This window comes from Cydia amplana, chromosome 25, assembly GCF_948474715.1.
Source record: "Cydia amplana chromosome 25, ilCydAmpl1.1, whole genome shotgun sequence".
Classification (NCBI taxonomy): Eukaryota; Metazoa; Arthropoda; class Insecta; order Lepidoptera; family Tortricidae; genus Cydia; species Cydia amplana.
The window spans coordinates 4,019,876-4,042,021 of NC_086093.1; the positions used below are offsets into that span (position 1 = coordinate 4,019,876).

A 22,146-nucleotide genomic window follows, 5' to 3' on the forward strand; every position below is an offset into this window, starting at 1 on the left:
AGTTGGAAGGGTACGGATGTTTGTTGAAACAATAAACAAAGATGGTGTAATATTTATACGATTTTATGTATTTAGCTAGAACGTTCATTCACATAAAGTTTTCATGTTAGGTATGGGTATGACTATACTAAAACTCAGTGGTGGCGCGTTTAGTTACGTAATGATATTGGCCGCGTATATCTTTACAGTAGCTACATATGGTGCTACTTTCCCGCACTAGTACGGAATAAGCACTTTCCATGCCTATGTCAAAAATTAAAGGGACATGTCTAAAACGTTGTACGATATACGTGCGAATAGGTAATTCTCAACTCGTATCAATTTAAAACACTCTTCGTCGTGGTTTAATTTATCACCACTCGTTGCGAATTTCCTACTTTCCGCACTTGTATCATATTAACTATTATTCAACTTGTAGCAGGTAAGGCACAATGACTAAAAGGGCTCTATAAAAAGAGAAATTTTAACATGTTTTTTCATCGTTGCCTCATAAACACAGACCCTATTAACGCAAATAGAAAGCTAGGTCTTAAACTAGGATACTAAAACTCGATAGCTGTCAAAACAATGGTCTTTCAAGAGAATACACAATTAAATCTTGTTTATACCATCGTTGACATATAAAACTGACCATGCGTACAGTCACCTGCAATAATATGTTACTCTTCTAAGGCCGCAAAAATATATGACACGCTCTTATGGCTCTACAAATAAGATCGTGTCAGATATTTTTGCGGCCTTCGTTGTATAACATATTTTTGCAGGCGACTGTACACCTCATTGAAAGGAAATGAGGTCTAGACAGCTTATCTGTTACTTTTAGTACTTAAATGGACCTAGTACCGCTAGGTAGCTTAAACAATTGCTAATTTTCTTGTACACATTATTAGGTACTTTACCAATGTAGATAAAGAGTACTGCGGCAAGTTAAATCGCTTGCAAGGAAGTAGGTAATGTGACATGTGTCCTATAGTTTCATACATCATAGCCGACGAATGCCGAACTCGAGTGTAGTGTGTATTGGCTTTTAGAGTTGTTTTGATAAACAACAACGATTTTTTAAAGTAGGTATTTACAATAGTTATTTACGATACAAGTGCGGAAAAGAGGAAAATCGACACGAGTTGCGAATTACCTATTAGCACGTGTATCGTACAACGTTTTACAGTACACTAGTGCGGAAAATAGCACTTTTCGTGCGATGTCAAAAGTTTAAAGGGCCATATGTACCTACTGTAAAACGTTGTACGATACGCGTGCGAATAGGTAATTCGCAACTCGAGTCGATTTAAAACACTCCCTTCGGTCGTGTTTTAATTTATCGCCACTCGTTTAGAATTTCCTCTTTTTCGCACTTGTATCGAAAATAACTATTACAGTACATATGGCCCTATTTTCCCGCACTAGTGCGTAAAAAGCACTTTTCGTGTTTATGTCAAAAGTGATTTTCCCTTGTCTCTGGTACTGTAAAACGTTGGACGATACACATGCGTGTTTTAATTTATCGCCCACTCTTTTCGAATTTCTTTTTTTCCGCACTTGCACCGTAAATAACTATTTGAAATCTTAATTATTTTATGACTTGTGCCACAGAAAACACAGCCCCCATTATTTTATCAATAATGATTGTATTGTGTTAAAATGTACCTTTGTTCGTTTTAATTGAGTTACTTTTGTTTACTAAATGACTCCTTTATGTGAATGACGTTCAAATTTCAGTGTAAGAGTCGAATTACGCACAAGAAATGAGGTATTTAATCTAAAATAAATTCATAGTGTTGTGTTCCTGCCGCCATAACTCAACGTGGAGGTTAGAGTCGGCAACGCGCATGTAACACCTCTGGAGTTGCAGGCGTCCATAAGCTACGGAGACTGCTGCTGGTGTGGAAACCGGATCTCAATAAGGTCTAGTTTTCCCTCTGGATCTTGGTCACATGGCAGTAGCTTTCGTAAAAACTAGTGCCTATGCCAATTCTTAGGATAATTTGCCGTGGCGAAAAACCGGTACAAATGCGAGGAAGATGATGATGGCACCTCATTTATCGTAATTGGCTTAGTGCGTGACGATAAAACACAAGTTGGTAAACTCATAAGTCTGTACGGATATGATGGTCGTTCTTGTCTACGTGACAGCGTGATAAAATGGTGTCTGTCACTTTCTTTCCCACGGTGTTAAACAGTGACAGTTATTTTATCACGTGGATAAAGATGGATAAAGCTATCCATAATAGGCTGGCTGATAACCCTTCCTTATTCTCGGCCGTAGTCGGGTAAGAAACAGAAATATTCGTAAATCTACTAGTCGGAAAATATATCCAACCCTTTAACCACTAAGTACATCTAAAGTAGCTCGTAACCTTTAATCTAATTTATTGGGATAGCTGTCGTAAATTTAAGTTTCCTTGCTATTCAATTTTAAACTTTAATTACTTACTTGTAAAGTATGTTTTTATGTTTCTGATTATGCTGTAATTTTGCAAGCTCAAACATATTAGTTTATTTTTGTACGTCGGTGGCAAAAAAGCATACGGCTCGCCTGGCAAGCGGTCACTGTAGCCTGTGGACACCTGCAACTCCAGGTATGCTCCACGAACCCGCGTTGTGTACTCCCCTATTTTGTGACTTGTTAAGATTACATTTTTGATATGTATGTATGTATGTATAAAATAAACTCTTTATTGTACAAAACACAAAGGAGGATGGGCAGATTTCTATGAACCAATAAGAATAAGCGACATACCATTGGAAAGGTTTTTTTATATACTCCATTTATTTGTATGACGAGACTTGTCAAATATCTGTTTAAAAAAAAAAATTATGTCACAAAATAAACATAAGAAAACGAATAAAAAACTAAAATATCGTGACACCAAATCATCCACAATAACAAAACCTTAATGATCTGCGACACAGGAACTTAGTATCGAAAAAAACTATACAGTCACGTTTAAACTCACACTACTTTTTGCGGTGATAACTTTTTTCACACAAAGATTTGGGACTATCTGCCATAGTAAAAGTTTTAGAACTTAGAATAAGCTATTCAGTGACATATCGCTTGTCCTTATTGGTCAATAGGCCAATTTACCCACCCTCCTTTAAGGGATTTCTTCCAGTTAACCTTTATATGATAAGTTTTAACTTTCAATATTTCTCTGTGCCTCATTCGACTCGTATAAAAACAAATACATTTTAGGCTGCATTTCCACAGCACAGATGCACAGAGATGTGCGATGATGCGTAGCGAGGGATGTACGTGTTTCTTAAGAACTAATAAAATATATAATAAAACGAATCAAAAATATATAAAACATTCAATTAATATTTCTACATTAAAATAAATCTTTTGTACCTAATAGGTACAGTTAGCAAAACTATTAGCAGTGGTGCCAAACTAATAGCAATGCTGACTGTACATGTATATTCAACATATTTACAGTTTATCCATGACTACAGTCGCCGTCAGATACATTGGAGTGGCCAAGGTTCTCACAAATATCTGAACACATTTGATATTTTCAAGAAGAGCACGATTAGATATTTTTAAGAACCTTAGCTGCTCTAGTTATGCGGTTATCAGTTATCACACTTAGTGTAAGGCCTGAGTGGACGCTCGAGTTGGGCGTGCAGCGGGGCGGGGCGTGCGGCGTATATGTCAAACAAATGCGCACGTATAGGAGCGCCCTTAGTGCACGCTGCTCACATCACGCGTGACCCGACGCCACGCTGCACGCCCCGCCGAACGCTCCGCTTCGAGCGTCCACTCAGGCCTTACACTTATGCGAATTCGCACGTATATAGCGATGTCCCACTCGCACTCCGGAGCGACATGCAAATTTGCAGCCAATGTGAAGACGCCATCAGATAAGTATACCTATCGGAGCGCCCAAGGTGTTCACAAATATCTGAACAAGCACTCTAACGCCTTGACAATAGAGGCGTGCTCAGATATTTGTGAGCGCCTTGGCCGCTCCGATATATCTGATGGCGACTGTACATACCATTTGTGGTTACTGTATTATCTTTATCAAATATCAACTAGATAGCCTGAGTAACCTCATAACAATAGCCATCTCGATTTTGAAGCACGGAATGCGATTGGCCGGTCGAAGTATTATACAGATGGCGCCAGCATAGGTTTAACTGACAGTGCCTAGGAATAGCGTCAAATTCTTGTGTTATGTTTTAATTTTACGGCCTTGATACTAGCCCAGCCCTTTAACCTTTTCGACGCCGTGTCAAACACAAATGCTGTCACGCTGACACCACGTCACAGAAGTGTCTAAATTGAAATTGAACTTTATGCATATGCACGTAGGTCTATGTTGCTCTGTGGTCTGTGACCTATTAATCGGTCTTTGGCGTTGAACCTACGGTGCGGATATATCGGTCATTGGCGTCGAAAAGGTTAAGCCAAATCTCATAGAACAACCTATGCTGGCGCCATCTAGCTAAACCTTTGACAGTTGCCAATCCCATTCTTTACATATCTCACTCAATGGATTTTTGGGATTACCCTTATATCTAGAGCGTCCGCTAGATGGCGCGGGCGCACACGCACGGGCGCACGCACGCGGGTGCCATTGTAAGCAAAATCCGTCGCACGCGTCCACGCCAGTTAGTGTAAGGCCTGAGTGGACGCTCGAAGCGGAGCGTTCGGCGGGGCGTGCAGCGTGGCTGTGGGCTCACGCGAGATGTGAGCAGCGTGCACTAAGGCCGCTCCTATACGCTTGCATTTGTTTAACATGCACGCCGCACGCCCCGCCCCGCTGCACGCCCAACAAGAGCGTCTACTCAGGCCTTACACTTACACTTATATCTAGCACGTCCGCTAGATGGCGCGGGCGCACGCACGCGGGTGTCTTTGTAAGCAAAATCCGTCGCACGCGTCCGCGCCAATTAGAGCGGTTTCACTCTACGTTCGCTCCGAATCCGATCCGAATCCGTGAAAATATGGTCCGAAGTAGCCGTAGAACTAGCTATTTCTATGGTAATTTACGCACTATATCCGATCTCCGTCATCCGATTTCGGAAAGAAATCAAACGGATCTAGTGCGTAAATTACCATAGAAATAGTTCTATGGCTACTTCGGACCATATTTTCACGGATTCGGATCGGACGTAGTGCGAAACTGCTCTTAGCTTTGCTCATACTATTTTTTGTTAATCCGCTCCGTGCAAGCGTGCCAGCTAGCGGACGCCCTTACATATAGTTTGTCAAAGGACTGTCTCATTTCAAACAAAGACAGAGAATCATACTATCGTTATCTTACACTAGTACTAGCACCCAAAAGAAAACTATGAGTACAGTTTTCCTCGTTCTTACTGACAAATTGAAGGGATGTTTACAAAAACAACATAACTGACTACACTGGTTGACATCTGAAACGATTAACAATGTTCTTAAAAAAGTGGCAACCACTCTAAGCAGATATGTTGTTTTTGTAAACATCCAATTCAATTCAATTGGTCATTCAATTGGTTTGACCAGATAAACCCCACCAACATCTACACTAGCATGCATCTCACCTGCGTGACAGGATCCTTCATGATGAGCACATCGGTGACCGCTCCGAACATGGCGAAGTATTCCCTGAGCTTCTCGGAGCTGGTCTGCCAGCTTAGGCCCCCGACAAACAGCTTGCTGGGGGAGGGGGAGGTGGCCGCGGGGGGAGCGGGCGCGGGCGACGTGTGCCCCGATGATGGGGAGGTTTCTGTGAAAAGGAAATATAAAGTCAAAGGGAAAATAATGTTTTTTTTATTAGCCTATGTGTGTGTCCCACTGCTGGGCAAAGGCCTCCCCTCTCCTTTTCCAATAGATTCCAGAAGTGTTTTATTTTTAATAAAAATATTTATTACATTTTAGATTTAGGTGGTTATCACACTGATTGCATGCGCCTTATATGATCTACCTTAGCGACAAATAGAATATTTGAAATAGAGGCGGACTGCCAAATGTAGCCACAGTAAATTTACTGCTATCTTTTGACAGAAGATTAAAACTGTTAGGACGCCATTTGACTTTGATCCTTATTCTTTCACTGATATGTGTTAATTTGTTAAATGTCAAATATTAACACCATCTACTCTACACTAGGCCAAAGGTGTAATACAATCTTTTTGAGTGTTGGCGCCATACCTTTGGCCTACTCCTGCTTGCTTTTTGTCCTCTTTAGGAATGATAGAACCTAATAAAAACTACCACCAAATAAAAATAATACCTACATTGAATTTGAAATAAAAAATGTACATTTCAATTTTGTTGATTGCTGGCCGACATCTGAAGTTTTGCAGAGGAAATGAAAAAGAAAGCTTTAAAACTAGGCTTTTAAATTTACAAAATAGGCCACCATTTTACTACTCTATTCACCATTCTACAATGTATTTTAGCTACAACGGTGGAGTTCTGTGGCAGAGCGATGTCACTACAAAGTTATAACTGAGTTGGTAAACTTTGTAATGGATAGAGTGGCGAGTAAGGTAATTTACAAACTTTGTAATTGACTATGTTCGTGATGGTAAACAATTAATGGGAGCGGTATTATCTTTTAGAGGTCAAAGAAGGTTGCTTTATAGATTAAATACTTTGACAAAAGTTTAAATAAAAGAAAGATGCTACTGAATGTAAATCTAGTATGTTTAGCTTGGTTTTACTAGCAAGAATCTTAAGTTTCGTGACAAAAACCTATTGTTATTAACAGATAAACAAATCAAATAAAATTAAAAATAGGCACTGAACACTATGCAACAAACGGAAAGAGCGAGTTCACGATAAAATTTAATATTCATTTAAGACTCTGTGAAGTAAGTAATCAAAGACTTGATTGAAATTGTTTGTTTTGAAACACTTACTTATCTGTTGAACAGCAATTTGCTGTTGTTGGTGCTGCTGGTGGGCCGCCGCAGCGGCCGTGGCGGCGGCATGAGCGGCCGCCTGCGCGCTCAAAACATGGGCGGTCAGCTCGCCGCCGACCAAACTGCCGTCCAAAACCTCCACGCCTCCGAGCGCTCCGCTGGAATACAGTCCCATCATTGTCACTTCACAATCGATAAGAAAACACACAATTTTATTGAACAATAATGCCGCGAAGCAGATCGAATTTGTGACGCGAAAGTTAGCAATGACAAAACACGGCCGGCATTTGTTTACGCTTTATTACCGGCCAGTTACGAGTTACGATTTTAAAATGACATTACATAGAGTATATTGTTAGCATTTCCATTCCACGATAAGTCATTAAACTAGCACAGAAATTCACTTTTTGTATTACAATAATTATTTGTTTGAAAAGTTTTTATTTAGGTTCGTAAACATGGTATAATAAGGAGAAACTTGTCTATGGTCGGAAGTTTAGTTTTTTGTTGTTTGGAATGAAACGTCAATGTCAAATTGAAATCCGACAGACGTAGAACGTAAATTATTTTGCGTCTATAAAAATCTTACGTTTTCTTAATTTACTTTTGCCTTTTTCAACAATAAATTTATTATCACAGCAACCCAAATAAAGATCGTATTAAAAAGCGGAGAACTTAGCTAGTAAAGTAAAAAAGAAGGTTAAACAATCTTTTAATCCGTTTTAGTCATGTTGGCAAATTCTGTAATTGGAAAACTTTTGCACAATTTCTAGGTATTTACTTGCCACAGATATAATTATGTGGCTAAGAACGGTTTCAAGTGCTTACCTATCAAGTTTTTGATAATTAAATCAATTATAATCATCTGTAGGTACCTATTTTGACCGAGTTAACTGTAGGTACAGAAATAAAATATTACTACTTATGTACTAGGTATGTACTTATGTATGTATGTATGTATATACTTTATTGCACATAGAAATAAAAACACGAGAAACATAGTTACAGAGTAAATTAAATACAACAAAGGCGAACTTATCCCTGTATGGGATCTCTTCCAGTTAACCTTTGAGGAAACGAATAAAACTTATGTAGGTAGAAAGTACCTACCTACATAAGTACATACCTAGGTGTTTCGCTATACCTACTGAAACTTCTATTAATTGTTTAAGGTTCCTTTTATCTGTTAAATTATAGCGTCGACCGAGGCGAAACGGATCACTGGGGAAATCGGATCAAAATAAGCACTTTTGTCAAATTTGGAAAATCGGGGTTAGTTACAGCTAGCCAATCAGCGTCCCTGGTTAGCTCTGTTCCCAACGCAAGCCGCCACAGTTACTGCCATTTGATAAGGCTCACGCGTCAGCCACGGTGACGGTTCCCGATGAGTCCCTCGTACAAGTCGTACAGGTGTATTGTGATTTTGACACCGATGTAAAAAATGGGCAAATATGTATATTCCGTGATAAAAGTGAACGCGAAAGGCTAAAGGTTAGTAATTGTTGTTACTTATTGTTAATCATGCATAGTGTTTCCTGGTTTGTTTTTGTTTTCATTGTATTTTAAAAGTATATTTCCGTTAAGCGAAAATAATTCAAACCTATGATATGGGGTTATTCGGATCATCTGATGGGGAGCGTTTAGAATCACATTTGAAAACAAGGTTTTTGGACGGTTTTGTTTAGCTTATTATATGTTTGCATGTTTAAGATGGTTCGTACGTATAAAAAGAAGACCCACCAGGGGGAATGTTCGGCAGAAAATATGACTACAGCTGCTGATAAGGTTCTAACGAAACAGCTAGCCCTATGTCGAGCTGCTGAGTTGTACAACGTTCCGTTCACGAGCTTGAAAAGGCGAGTCACAACGTCTCAAAGCATAGCAAAAAGCCGTGGTGGATAGCCAACATTAAACTAAGACGCCGAGAAGTTATTTGCCGATCGACTATTGCAATTATTATCCCGTAACAAACAACAAATTTTCTGATATGGGGTGAATCGGATATATGTGATGTTCAAGTTTTGGTATGCAAATGTTTAAATTTTTTGTTTATTTTCATTTAAGTTATTCGTTTTTGTTGCTAAAGGCCATTAGCATGTTTTGGATTTATTGTTAAAACATATAGTAGCATATAGGAGTGATTTTATGTTGCGCTTTATGTGCGTGGTGTGATAAAAATTGAACTAGAAAGGAACAATAAAATTAATGCTCAAATGCAATATTAAAGACACCAATTATAGTTGATCTCAATTATTTGCCCTTCGTGATTCTTAATGATATGTTTAACGTTGTTAAGTATTATTAATTTAGATTTTATGTCAGAGTTTTTTTTGATCCGATTTACCCCTAAAAATGGGGCGAATCGGATTTTCTTAGAGGTTTAGTATTTTATTTTTTATAAATCATATTTAAGTTTTATTGTCTGAACCTTGTATTCTGTTAATTAATAAACAATTTGTCCAACTGAATATTAATAAAAACAGTATCACCTTTAAATTGTATTTATTTACTGTCAAACACGAAATGATCCGATTCGCCTCGGTCTACCCTAGGTACTAAGTTAGGTATTTAATACAAAAAACATATTTTAATCCCAACCAGGCGTGTCTCACTCCGCGATTTCGTCGCTTTGCTACAGGTAGCTAAAAGTACATCCGTTCGGCCCCAATTTTGGGGAAAGCCATAAGCCGCACGTGGCGCTGTCACCACCTAGCGGCCATATCTGTGCTAATTGTAATAGACGCGTTTTGTTAGAGAGTGAGTCTTCTGTACTTAGTACTATTATTTATTCTGTGTCCCAACTAGAAAAGTAAATGTTAAAATAATAAATATTATTCCAAAACTTTTAAATACCTACGAACTAACGTAAACGATTACACCTACAAATGTATTGTAGCGTTTAAAACAAACAAAATTGCATTCGCACATTGATAGCAACGTAATTGAAAGGTCTCTCCAGCTTTTATTTTATTGAAAATGAACTTCGCAATCGCCAGCTGCTCGCAAAAATTGCTCTCGAGTTGCGCATTTCACCTCTAAAGAGGGTTACTAGGTGTCATCTCGCTCCGCCTTGTTAGTTTGCCAATTGATATGTATGCCGTTCTCTCTCGCACGAACGTTTTTGTTTCTATTCAACAAAAGGGATTTCCTCTAGCTTTCCCTTTTCCGCATAGGGGGTGGTACTCTTAGTTTGCCCTGGGCTCCTGGTGTCAGCGCGCGGTTTTTCGCCAAATATTGACTTAATTTGTAAAATTTACAGAAGCATTATTTGTTAATTCTGTTAAATTAAGTATGGAGTATAAAATATCTTACGGAATATTAAATAATCTAAGACTCAAAACAAATTCAAACTCGTTAAAAGTTATAGCTGCGGATTTGCATGATAAATGCTACATTATCCATACAAGTCGCAGTTGGTCAGATTCTTTGCTAAGCTGTTTGATGGATATCCAGGAACTTTTCCTTTAGAAAATTTCCTTGTGCTATAAATCAGCTCGGACGTCATCAATTTATCTTTTCAGTCGCTTTAGGTATTTTCAGACCTTTTCGTTTCTTAAGGTTTTGTGTATTTTGGTTCCTTTGGTTGGTATACAACATCTGTAGGCTGTATACATACAAAGACCGTTAGATGTTTTCCAGCCTCGAGTATTCAGAAAACTCAGCAAGCTCTGTTTTTGTCTCTTTTGTATCAAACAGAAAAATCAAAATGACGGATAGGGACAAGCGATTATCAACAGTTAAACAGTTTTTTAGATTTGACAGCCGTTTATAAATAACGCCATTATTCTTTTTCAGTAATGCGTGACTAGAGTCAGACCAAGAAAAGTCTGCAGCGGATTTGATAGCCCACGCAGTGCGAGTGTTATTTACACGTCATAATTTCATAGAAGTTTGACGTTTATAATAACACTGGCACTGCGAGGGCTGTCAAATCCGCTGCAGACTTTTCTTGGTCTGACTCTATTTCTAAAATTAACCAACACATAATTTTTAAACCCTTCATTTTCGTTTTCTTTTCCGCTAAAGATTTCGTGCCAAATACACGTCCTGTAAATGTATCACGACATGTTTAGGAAAGAATAAGACACTAATTACCAGATGAAAAACCCTAATCACTGAAAAAACCCCAGACGTTTGACCCCACGAGCCACGATTGCCTCTGAACCCTGACACGAGCGTATAATTTGTCACGTTTGTGCTAATCTTACTGGATTGAGGCAAAATTAGAAACGCGACCATTTTTGTCGATTTTAAAATGGTTTTATGTAGAAACGGAGGCATCTTAGTCATTAAATAGGCTGGAATAGGCTACCGTAGGTCGATTACGAACGATTAGGAACGAAAATACAGCTATAAACCTAGATTTGATTAATGAGACTAGCATTTAATCGATTTGTGTAAGTACCTAGTCTTTAAACATGTTATTTGTGAGATATAATATTGTCTATATCCTAAAAGTAAACCTTAACGTACAAAAGTTGGACTTAGATAAGGCATTTACTACCAAGAGGCCTAGCCAAGGTGACAATCGTTGATACATATAGAATGTAGGAAATAGTCACGTGACTTTTCGTAGCGTCTGTCATTCCGATGCAGTTTTTCTTTTCGCTTGACGTTTGTCGATGTACAATTGTCATTTAAGACCCCCAACCTTTAACCTTATAACGAAGAGGAAAGATATATGCAGATAGAGAGGATAGAAAGAGAGAGGTCGACGTTTGATCAACAATCCAACACTTGAGTGTTAGACATCAATCGATCACTTGTTTGAGCGGAGACAGTTGACAATAGCCAAGTCATCCTGACTAGCTATCTAGGGCTCAGCCAATGTCAATGTCTCCGGGACCTATAGACGGGGTTCGTTGACCCGGCAGCGACGCTCAGCGTTTTCAAGATAAGTTGGGATGGAGAAATTTTTTAGTGCATGTTGTGTAATTTATTTGTAGATTTATATTAATAATGTTAAGTACATGGCGCCGGTACAAAATGTTAATTGAAGTGAAGCTAAATATTATTATGTTTACTGATTTTTTTTATGGTTACAAAAAAGTATACAGTTATGTATTATGATGAACATGCTTTTTAAAACGTTTTATTTTATACCTACTTAGAACATTGCAAATATTAAGTTACCAATCGATTGAAGGAAGTGAAAAAAAAAAGGTTTGGACTGAAGCTAAGGGATGTAGCGAAATGTAGGGCTGGCATCCCCAAGTCAGTGACCCAGTAAAAAATACATCGGAATTTGTAGTTGTAAACATAAACAACGTAGTATAAATATACCTTTTGCAATGAATTAACCTTTTTTTAAAGGAAAAATCGATAGTTGATTGAGGGTGTCCATTGAGGGGTGCTGGGGTACGCATGCGCGGGGGCGGGGCGCGGCGCGCCGCGTCTCCTTCGCCACACGCTCGCCGACGCCCGACCACGTCGCGTCCTCACGCGCGTCTTAGCCATATTGTCCTGTCACAGCAGTAAGTAAAGTCTACTGCTGCGCCGGGACAAGCAGGCAAAGGCGACGCACCACCAACGACCCGACCGCAAAATGGACCGACTGAAAGATTTCACCTTCGAGGTTTCAAGAGGATTCTGAATGTTCTTTTATTGCAATATTGTGTGTGTCCACAGGTTCTGTTCACAGGTCTGGTTGTTGATTGTAATGGGAGCGGCGGCCGAGCCCAAAATCGATGGCTGACAGTGTTAGTGTAAAGTGCCAGTGACATTAGTGAGAGTGCAAAGCCTCAACTAAGTCTAGTGCTTTTATGTGTCTCACCTTCTCCTATCTTGCAAGCTGATTAAAGAGTGATAAATCATAGATTTTTATCAACTTAAAGCTAATATATGTCACGCGTGGGTTGTAACAGCTTTCAACTCATATATTCAAGTGACGCGATCATAGTTTATGAGAAGTTATTAAATGTGACTGAAACTCAGCTGTGCTATAACCGCATAAGGTCAATAATACCAGGAGAGCATAGGGACAGAGATTAAGCTATGGGAGGGTGCACGTATTGAGCGACTCAGCGCGCATGCGCGCCGCCATCTTTGGCTGCATCCGACTCGGCCATTTTCTCCGAGGGTGGTGAATAAAGTTCTATAAAATCACCCCTAGCCTTGCGTTCAGGGGAAAAGAAATCCTATTTCGTTTGACTTAAGCTTCAAAACGAAATATCAAGATGGGAGGAATAGAGTAATTTGGGAGGTATACATAATTAGTGTTTATTATTTTGCTTTCAGATGGATCTTTTTTATAAGAAGAAAATAGGCACATAGCGAAATGAAATTACAACTAGTTAAAAAGGAGTATGGTAACTAACTAACCTGTCAAATCCCACGATATGACGTCACCATAAGCGTTCTGGCTCATATATGAGCCGTGGGAGCTGACAGACTAACCCTGTTAAAAAAATATGTAGGTAGGTGCCGCTAAGTATGAATGAAGGCAAATATATAGCATAAAACTATAATTAAATGTACTTACCTACTTAATTATATATGATATGAACGAGGGAACAAGACCTCTGTAATGTTATATTCTGCGGGGATTTGGTGGATTATATATTAGTATCAACCTATTTGGGATGTGTTGGTAACAATTAAAGTAGGTATGATAAGGAAAGGTAAATATTTAAATAAATAATAAATATTATACATAATAAAACAATTGTACACAGATCGACATAGTCCCACATTAAAGCTCAGTAAGGCTTGCGCTGTGAGTACTAGACAACGATATTATATATGATAGTTATACCTATATAAATACTTATATATATAGGTAGAAAACATCCATAACTCAGGAACAATTTGTGTTAAGCACACAAATAAATGCCCTTACCGGGATTCGAAACTGGGATCTGGAAGGCAAGGTCACTGCTGACTAGGCTAGGAGGTCGTCAAAGATGGCCTAGAAGGAAGAAATTCCACTTATTTTCTTCTTCTTCAGGCCTTAGTTCCATCTAAATTTGTGGTCTGCTCTCTTAATCCTTAGTATACAAATTGTTATTTTCCGAGTTCCACTTACACTTCTCAAATTAATTAAAAATGTTAATTCATTTTGGTTGAAACGAGGCAAATTCTAAATTTAAAGCATAGAAATTGTAAGGGTGGACCTTTACAGTATTTCGCACTGTAGCAGTGAGCTACGCTAATCTCATAGCGCTACGCCGTAGCCGGTCATTTCCGCTTTGTTGGGTGTATCTCGCGTAGAGGCGACAATATAGCCTGGATTATATGATTACTATGATTAGGAGCCTGATTCAGATTTCACAATTTGTTACGGTTTTTGATACACTGATTGGTGCATGCGAAATGAAGAAGTCGTTCGTGAGATGCGCGCCAATCACCAAGGAGTCAAGGTCGTATCAAAACCAGTTCGCAACCATAGTAAAATGTGAAATTAGTATCGACCTCTGGTCCTTTTATTGAAAGGTTTAATAAAACCCCGAAATCGCGATAATAAATTGCTTTTCCATAGAACACAATTAACATATGATTAAGAATAAGAATAAGAATAAGAATAAGAAATGTTTATTAGCACAAATAATAATTAATAACACAAGATAAAATATAACAAAACTAAGATTCAATTACATAAATATTTGTGCCAAAAGGTCCCCACTCAGCTTTTTGTCACGTTGTGTATCCTAGGACACACAACGTGACGCTGATTTTCAGTGAGGCCTGGTAAAAGACTAAAGCTAAAACTAAAACTAGGTATATGGTGGCAGGACCAAAACATAAAAATTCAACAATGAATAAATAATAATTATAAGGCTATTGATTTTATACATATCTATGTATCTTCTTTTGTCGGGCACGTATGTGTATGTATGTGTGTATGTGTGTGTGTGTGTATGTGATTCGCCGAAATGTATGAGACACCAACACCACAGTGCAGGAACTTTTTCTATTTCATGGTGATATAAATCACTACATAGTATAAAACAAATCGCTTCCCGCTGTCTGTCTGTATACTGTATATGTATGCTTAGATCTTTAAAACTACGCAACGGATTTTGATGCGGTTTTTTTAAAAGATAGAGTGATTCAAGAGGAAGGTTTATGTATAATTTGTTAACCCGTGCGAAGCCGGGGCGGGTCGCTAGTTATACCTAATGGATACAAGCATCAAGTTAAGTGCGGAGCGCCGTGACGTGACATACATCCGCGTGTAAGTTAGAGCAATTTTGACATACTTTCATCTAAAGTGCTGTATGCTGCTGCGAAAAATTAAGTCAAGAAGATTCTTAGTCGGACGAACGTTGGACAAGACACACGTTTAAGGAATATTCTCTTATTTAATTTCTTTCTTGAATGAGTTTCTTGATAATGGGGCACTAAAAATGGTACAAGTTCAGCGGTGCTACTCACGAATTCCAGCCAATCGTACAGTCTAACGCAACTAGTTGCGACCAATAGCGCGCGTAATGCGAACTCGTCAACCAATCGCGCGCGTTATGCGAACTCATCTACCAATCGCGTTGTAGCGATTTCACACCGCTGTACTGGCCCCTGTCATGCCTCATTATTGTTGCCCGTACGGCCAGTCCCTAGATATCTATGTCAATGGGTTTTACTTTACTGCAAAACACGGATACCCTGATGGTAAAAGACATTGTCTTTGGACGCCTGAAACAGTATCCCAACCTTTTCAAATTCTGTAAAACTTAAAAAGGTTGAGAGTAAAATTCAATTCTATATGCCTTACGCAACCCCGTTGTGTCAGGGCGACGGCCCTTCTGCCAACACTCTTGGATCCGTCTATAAATCTCAACAACACAAAAACTGATCTCGCAAACTACAATCTCGTAACATTTATACAAATCTCTCTTGACCGACAATTTAGGTCGCCTGCCCATCTCCGGGAAGCAATTTAACTCTTCCGAACAGGCAAATGAGAAAACTATACCGACTTCGTTAGCCAGAGATGTTTATTAAAGAAACTTTAATTACTTGTCTATTTAAGTATATTCGTACTAATGCCATAGAAGATTTTTTGTTAGGATTACATAAACTAAATGTTACCGCGTAAGATTAACGTTTCATTAATTTAAAGGGTTTTATAAATGTACTTACTGCTTAATCTTATAGTGAATTTTAACTTGTGTTTATTCATTTAACTTTATTGCATTATAAAAGAAAACTTAACATACAGACGACCAGGGGAGCATTTTTTTTATTTATAAATAAGTTTTATACATACCTATAGTTTAGTTTTAATATTAGTTAAGCATACCTACCTACTTACATTTATTTAATTTTTAATATATAATTATGTGTTTTATTCCTCAAAGAAATATTTCCCACGTACAAACGGCGGACTTAATGTCAAAAATACTTAATGTTGTGATAATTTTAAAAATCATTAAATACGAGAAAGCCACCCCATGTTAAAGAAAGTATATTATTTACGTGCATATAAATATTTCCCTTCCAATTGAATATACTCCGCATGAAAATAATTTAATGAAATACATTGAAGCCTGACACAGTTCTCTGACATTGTCCCATTTCTCTAAACAAACACTCTTTGTGCACAGAGGGAACACATGTCAAAGACGTACAATACAGGCGCGTGCATTCATACTTAACAAACCAACTTATATGTACAGACAAAAAGTGACGCGAGGCGAGCTTTCAAGCCTTAAGCTTGCAACGGTTTGATAATTTAAGCCTTGATGTTCTCAGCCTTTTAATGACGCGTATAGAACACAACGTGAACATATCTAACATATGTGCATTCAAACATAATAAATCAACTTATATAAGTACCTACAGACAGTGCAGGCAGTAAAATGATTGTTTCAGCCGAGGCTTGGAAATTTTCAAGCCTTAACCTCGCAACCGTTTGGAACTTTAAATCTCACACATAAAAAAGTGCAAAAGCTACGGTCTTACTGTCAGATATGCTACACAACACTAATGAATAAAGCCACATTTTCAACAGAAATCCAAATTGTATAACAGCGTTGAATCCAAATTTTATCACATGCATACACGTTTACAAAAATAGCATATACGGCTGCCGCATGAACGCGTGACAAACTTAACTTTGCCGTCGCAAACTGGAATTTAGCATAAAAAAGCTACGTGGTGTGGTCGTTTTAAGATTTTTCCGGCGTTACAGAAAACTTGGCAGGTGCAGAAAGCATTTGCACAAAGTCGAGTGTAAAGGCTCTTGAGCTTGCTTCAAAAAGGCGTTTTTGGCACTTTGAGACTATGGCAAAGTAGCCTAGGTTATTAGTGAAGTCTGTATCCTAGTGGTCCTATTCAGTATTTACTAAAAATACATTGTAGTTTAAGGTGTTATTTTTATCACCTTTTCGTGCCTTTTTTATATTCGAACATACATAAAACACATAATAGGTACTCAAAATGAGCACTAAGTAGATACTAACGTTATTTAATATGTTGGAGTTACACGAAAAAGACGCATCAGAAAAACAATAGTTCTTGCCATAGGGACTTTTTTTATCAAAATCCGAAGTGAAATCCATTGAGTAAAAAAAGTTTGAAACAATTCGCACTACTTTTGCCGGTCATTCCCAATGGCTCACTATCAGCAAAAACCGCCAGCTATCTAATCAGCCAGCCTCCCTGTCTTAAAAAGTTGGCTCCATCAATCTATTTGGCAAATAATGTTATCCGATCCGCGCCCTGTCAGCAAGAACTGTAAAACAGGCCAAGTGCAAGTTGAGGGTGGGTTCAGTATTATTTGTTTCATCTTCAAAAGTCATAATCATAAAGTAACTTTTCCAATTTAAGGGTTTATATTACTTATATCCATTATATTTTATAATCGTTAGTGCTAATAATTTACTATATTAGATACTTAATATCTGGGCGACCGAGCAAAGCTCGGAAAACATATAAAAACTCAATAAAGCGCGTTTTCCCAGAGATAAGACCTAAGCAGCTAGATCGATTTTTTGCCCCCAAAAACCCCTATTTTTTTTAAAGCCAATTTTACTACCTAATATTAAGATAAATTTTAAAACATTGGGTTAATATAAAAGGTTGATGACAGCTGTCAAAGGTTTGTAAAGATGGCGCCAGCATAGGTTTCCCCTGTCTCAATGCGCTTTGGATTTGAGAGCATACAGGCTAAAAACAAGGGATTTGACACTATTGGTACGATTGACAGAGCAAACATATGCTGGCGTCATCTGTAAAAAACTTCGTCTGGCCAACCCCATTGAAGCAATGATAAAAAATTTCCCATCCTGTATTATTATAAAATTTGAGTGCAGGTGTGTTTCTGTTTCTGAAATATTGCTAGTGTGTCTGTGAATTATCTTTGCTATCTGACCATACAGGTCACTGTTTCAGAAGTGTCCGTCAGATCAGACAAATCTGTCAAGATTTGTCTGATCTGACGGACACTTCTGTACCTAGCTAAAACGTAATTTTTCACTAGTGTAATAAATTCACTCCGTTCATGACCTGTAGCTGGCTGGCTTCCGACGTTCCGACCTAGTTTTATGATATCTTTACTATTCCCTCGGGTACATTTTAAGGAAACATTACGTCTACGGTAGAGAGGTAGAAAATAATTTATTTCAGAGCATCGCAAATTATTTATTTCAACAATTGCGGCGGTAAAAATAATCGGACAGTATAATCCGTTCAAGCTTGGAAGGAATGCGACAGAATCTGGGAGTGCCACCATATCTAATTCCTATGAAAATGTGAAGGTTAATTTAGTACTGTTAGAACTGTCAAAAGAGGTTTGGCGCCAGAGTACTGGTCGTATTTAGTGTATTCTATAAGTTCATGCTTACTTTTTAAATTGTGTTTTAAAATACTCTTCTATCAAATGTCGTGCGTAACTGTCTATTTTGTTCTTTGTCAATATTTTTACATAATAAATTAAATCTAATTTATTATTTACCATCTTTATTATTTACAATATCAATGGGACTCTCTGCGTTACAAGTTAACGATGTTATGTGTGTGATAATATCAAGTACTTCCACACTTTGTGACTGAAAGATAGAGTTCTCGTTAATAAACACTAATTCACATTCTATGTTAGAATTCCCAGTGTCGCCACTAGGGGTCCCTAAAAAGTCAAGTAAGTGAACATTGCCACGTCATCCCGAAAGGACTTGTCACTATCAGAATCAACTCACGTTTTGCGGTTTCAGCACAACTTACCATTCTAATTTTAACCTTAAAACTATAGCGCCAAGAGCGTGGTGGTTAAGCGATGGTTGCAGATTATTTTCTTAATGAAGTCTGGATGCAAAAAATGTTTGACAAGGCTTGGGGACAAACTATTGAAAGTAATGACGACAATGGGCTAGAAAGTGCTTCTCTAAATCATCCTAGGTCAATTTACGAGAGTTTTTTTCGACTATTAAAGATAACACTTTAGGATAAAGCTTTTTATAGAGAATAGCCGTGGTTTTACGACTTGCGTTGGCCATGACGGCAAAAGTTAATATAGTTTTATATGCAACATAAATGTGAGATGGATATTAGGTTTATAAATAAGAGCTTTTGCCCGTTCGTTTAGACAACACGAGATTAATCCACAAATACTAATAGTATAAATCTATAAAAATTACATTCTAGTTCTGATATAGTTTTAGGTTTAAGCGAATGAACCGATTTGACACAATTTCAGTAGATGGATATTTTACGTAGTTTGTGCCAGCCAGTCATAGGATTGTTCCCTTTTATACCGAAAAACCGTCGACAATGAGCACTGATAGAATTTTGTTTTGACTAACGAGCTCAACTAGTGGAGGAGTAACGGGTAGTTTATGTGTATGTTCACGGTTGTTAAGGACCTATATATAAGACATTTTTGAGGTTCTTTCGAGACTTATTTTACAAAAAAACACTTGGTCAGGAATTTGACAATTTAAACTACCCGTGGCTCCAGTAACACGCGTGAACGCTTATAATAATTGATTAACGATTACCATCTAGTGTGAATATTCGAACATATGTACCTAGTAATATATGCAACGATATTTAATCACGAAACCGCGTTAATATATAATGTAAAACGCTTTCCACAAATTCCAGATAATTTAATTGAATCGTACGACTAATTTAGCGTCGTTTCTCAATTAATTAACATTATTCAAACATTGTATTCACTTTGATCGTGACGGCATTTCATGGTTTAAACATGAACGTCATATCTGGTATAACAATGTATTAAACCATTATGACAATTAAATCTAAGTACCTAATTCAACCCTAATGAAGAAAATAACCTTAAGCTATTTCAATTTGCTATCACGTGAACCTTTTAACTGCCACGAATATCTAAAACAATTAACAATTTAAAATACTCATTTAATTAAAATACTCATACAATATTACAACGACATAACGCGGAAACAAAACACACAATAACACGCTTACCTAGACCCGTCAAAATCAGAGACAAGAGTCATTATCTATGGAGTTTTTGTCATAAACCCCTATTCAGCCGCAACCCTGCATTTTATGATCGCCCACGACTCCGGCAGCCTAACCTTATAAATCATATATTCACCCCTGTCGCACTTTGCCTGCGTTTGATATTCGGATTAATGGTCGAGAAGACATCTAGAATTTGCGCAAACACTTAGGATTATAAAAAATAAGTGTCGTTCAACTTTCCCCACGATTTAACGCGGTTGGCAACCGTTTACGTAAAAGTTACGTTCTAGTGCTGTCACGGTTCAAAATGGCGTTTTTGTTGTCTATGGATTTTTCATTCAATTAGTAACTTTCTAATTACTATGTTACTTAATAATTAAATAGTCATCATGAAAATGCAAGTTAAAATATAATTCGATTTTTACTGTAGTTTACATTATTATTTGGTCATAAAATTTATAGTAAACTAATAAAGGGTCGAGAAAATTAAGGAAACGATCATGACCCCGCGGCCATGTATAATGTTGCTGTTCATTAGATGTAATAAATCTTAAATTCGTTAAAATGTTCTTTCAATGTTCGACGACATTCAACGATTGATTTTTCATTAAATATAAAACGGCGTATCTACGCGTCCTTCTGTAGTTTTTCTCTCTCCGCCATAAAAATAAAGTTATTTGGGTTATTTACGATTCCTCTAATGTCTTTCACAAAAACGACTTTTCTGCAAGGTCCATAAAAGCCAGTAATTTATCGTTAAGTATTATGGTTCAGCCGTAATGTTTTAACGGGTTTCTAATATGATGTTTTTATTATTTACCTACCGCAACAATGTCACAAGGAAAAATACCAAATAAACTGGATGCAATACCTGAAACAAAAAAAAAAAAACAAAAGTTAGTAAAAAGTATAACAAAAACTTATACAACGCCTCTAGTTGAAAAGTAATCTACAAAATTTTATTGCACCCCAGCGCCCTCTTGTCGCATCAAAACATAAACTACGTGACGTTTATCTGAGCCCGCGTTAGTTCAGGGAAACTCCGGTAGATGTCGCGCTGAACAATGTCTTGAGAACTTGTTGAATATGAAATTCCTATATTGATTTTCCGGAAGCTACGTGCGTGCGGGTTTTGATAGGCGATTGTCAACTTAATTTGCTAGTTTCTTTTGGGGGAAGTAACGCATGATATTGCGGATATTTAGCTGGTTTCACTCTAAGGAAGAATAAATCAAGATTGTCTTAATTTCCACTAAAAAAGCGTTAAGTTAAGCATAAACTATATATAACACTTTAAACTCTCGCGTTTTGTACACATATTTAATTACACAAACGAGTCTACCGCGATCTCCGTTGACATTTCTTGGGACGTCAGTCTTTCCGTGACCACAGCTGGTGCAACTCAGCTGAAACGTCGGAATTAAAGGTAAACACCATGAAATTATATCGCGGTAGACCCGTTTGTGTAATTAAATAAGCATAAACTACTTTGCTAGAAGTGAATGAAAGCAAAATTAATGAATGTTATCTACATTGATTGGTACAGTTGCCATCAGATATATCGGAGCGGCCAAGGTGCTGAAAAATATCTGCACACGCCTCTATTGTCAAGAGAGACCTTAGGTTAGAATGCTTGTTCAGATATTTTAGTTTTAGAGCATCTTGGCCGCTCCGATATATCTGAAAATTACTTAAAATACTGATTAAAACCAATCATTTACCTAGGTAATTCATAATTTTTAATCTGCTTATACTAAATGTCACAAAAAACCTATAGGTATAAAAGCATTTTTTCGTATAGTTTTATTATTAAGTACCTGACGCTGTTTTTATAAACACTTTTGTTTACACAATAATCTCGGTAGGTATAAGAGTTCAGTTTATTAAAAGGGTATGTTTCGACACCCA

The 22,146-nt window shown here is 37.6% G+C and overlaps 3 protein-coding genes across 3 annotated transcripts in view; all 3 read right to left on the reverse strand.

The window, feature by feature from the left end:
- LOC134659705 (GILT-like protein 1) overlaps nt 1–22,146 on the reverse strand; it is a 171,948-nt gene that overhangs the window by 107,921 nt on the left and 41,881 nt on the right. The gene's annotated exons all lie outside the window — the stretch shown is intronic.
- The window catches only part of LOC134659712 (probable proline--tRNA ligase, mitochondrial), a 239,363-nt gene that overhangs the window by 58,912 nt on the left and 158,305 nt on the right, over nt 1–22,146 (reverse strand). The gene's annotated exons all lie outside the window — the stretch shown is intronic.
- Nucleotides 1–22,146, reverse strand: part of LOC134659704 (RNA-binding protein Musashi homolog 2-like) — a 157,644-nt gene that overhangs the window by 7,380 nt on the left and 128,118 nt on the right. The window contains exons 2-3 of the mRNA XM_063515395.1: nt 6,853–7,013; nt 5,530–5,714 (exon numbers count right to left, since the gene is read on the reverse strand). Of these exons, the coding sequence (XP_063371465.1) occupies nt 5,530–5,714; nt 6,853–7,013 (346 nt within the window). The remainder of the gene's footprint in view (nt 1–5,529; nt 5,715–6,852; nt 7,014–22,146) is intronic.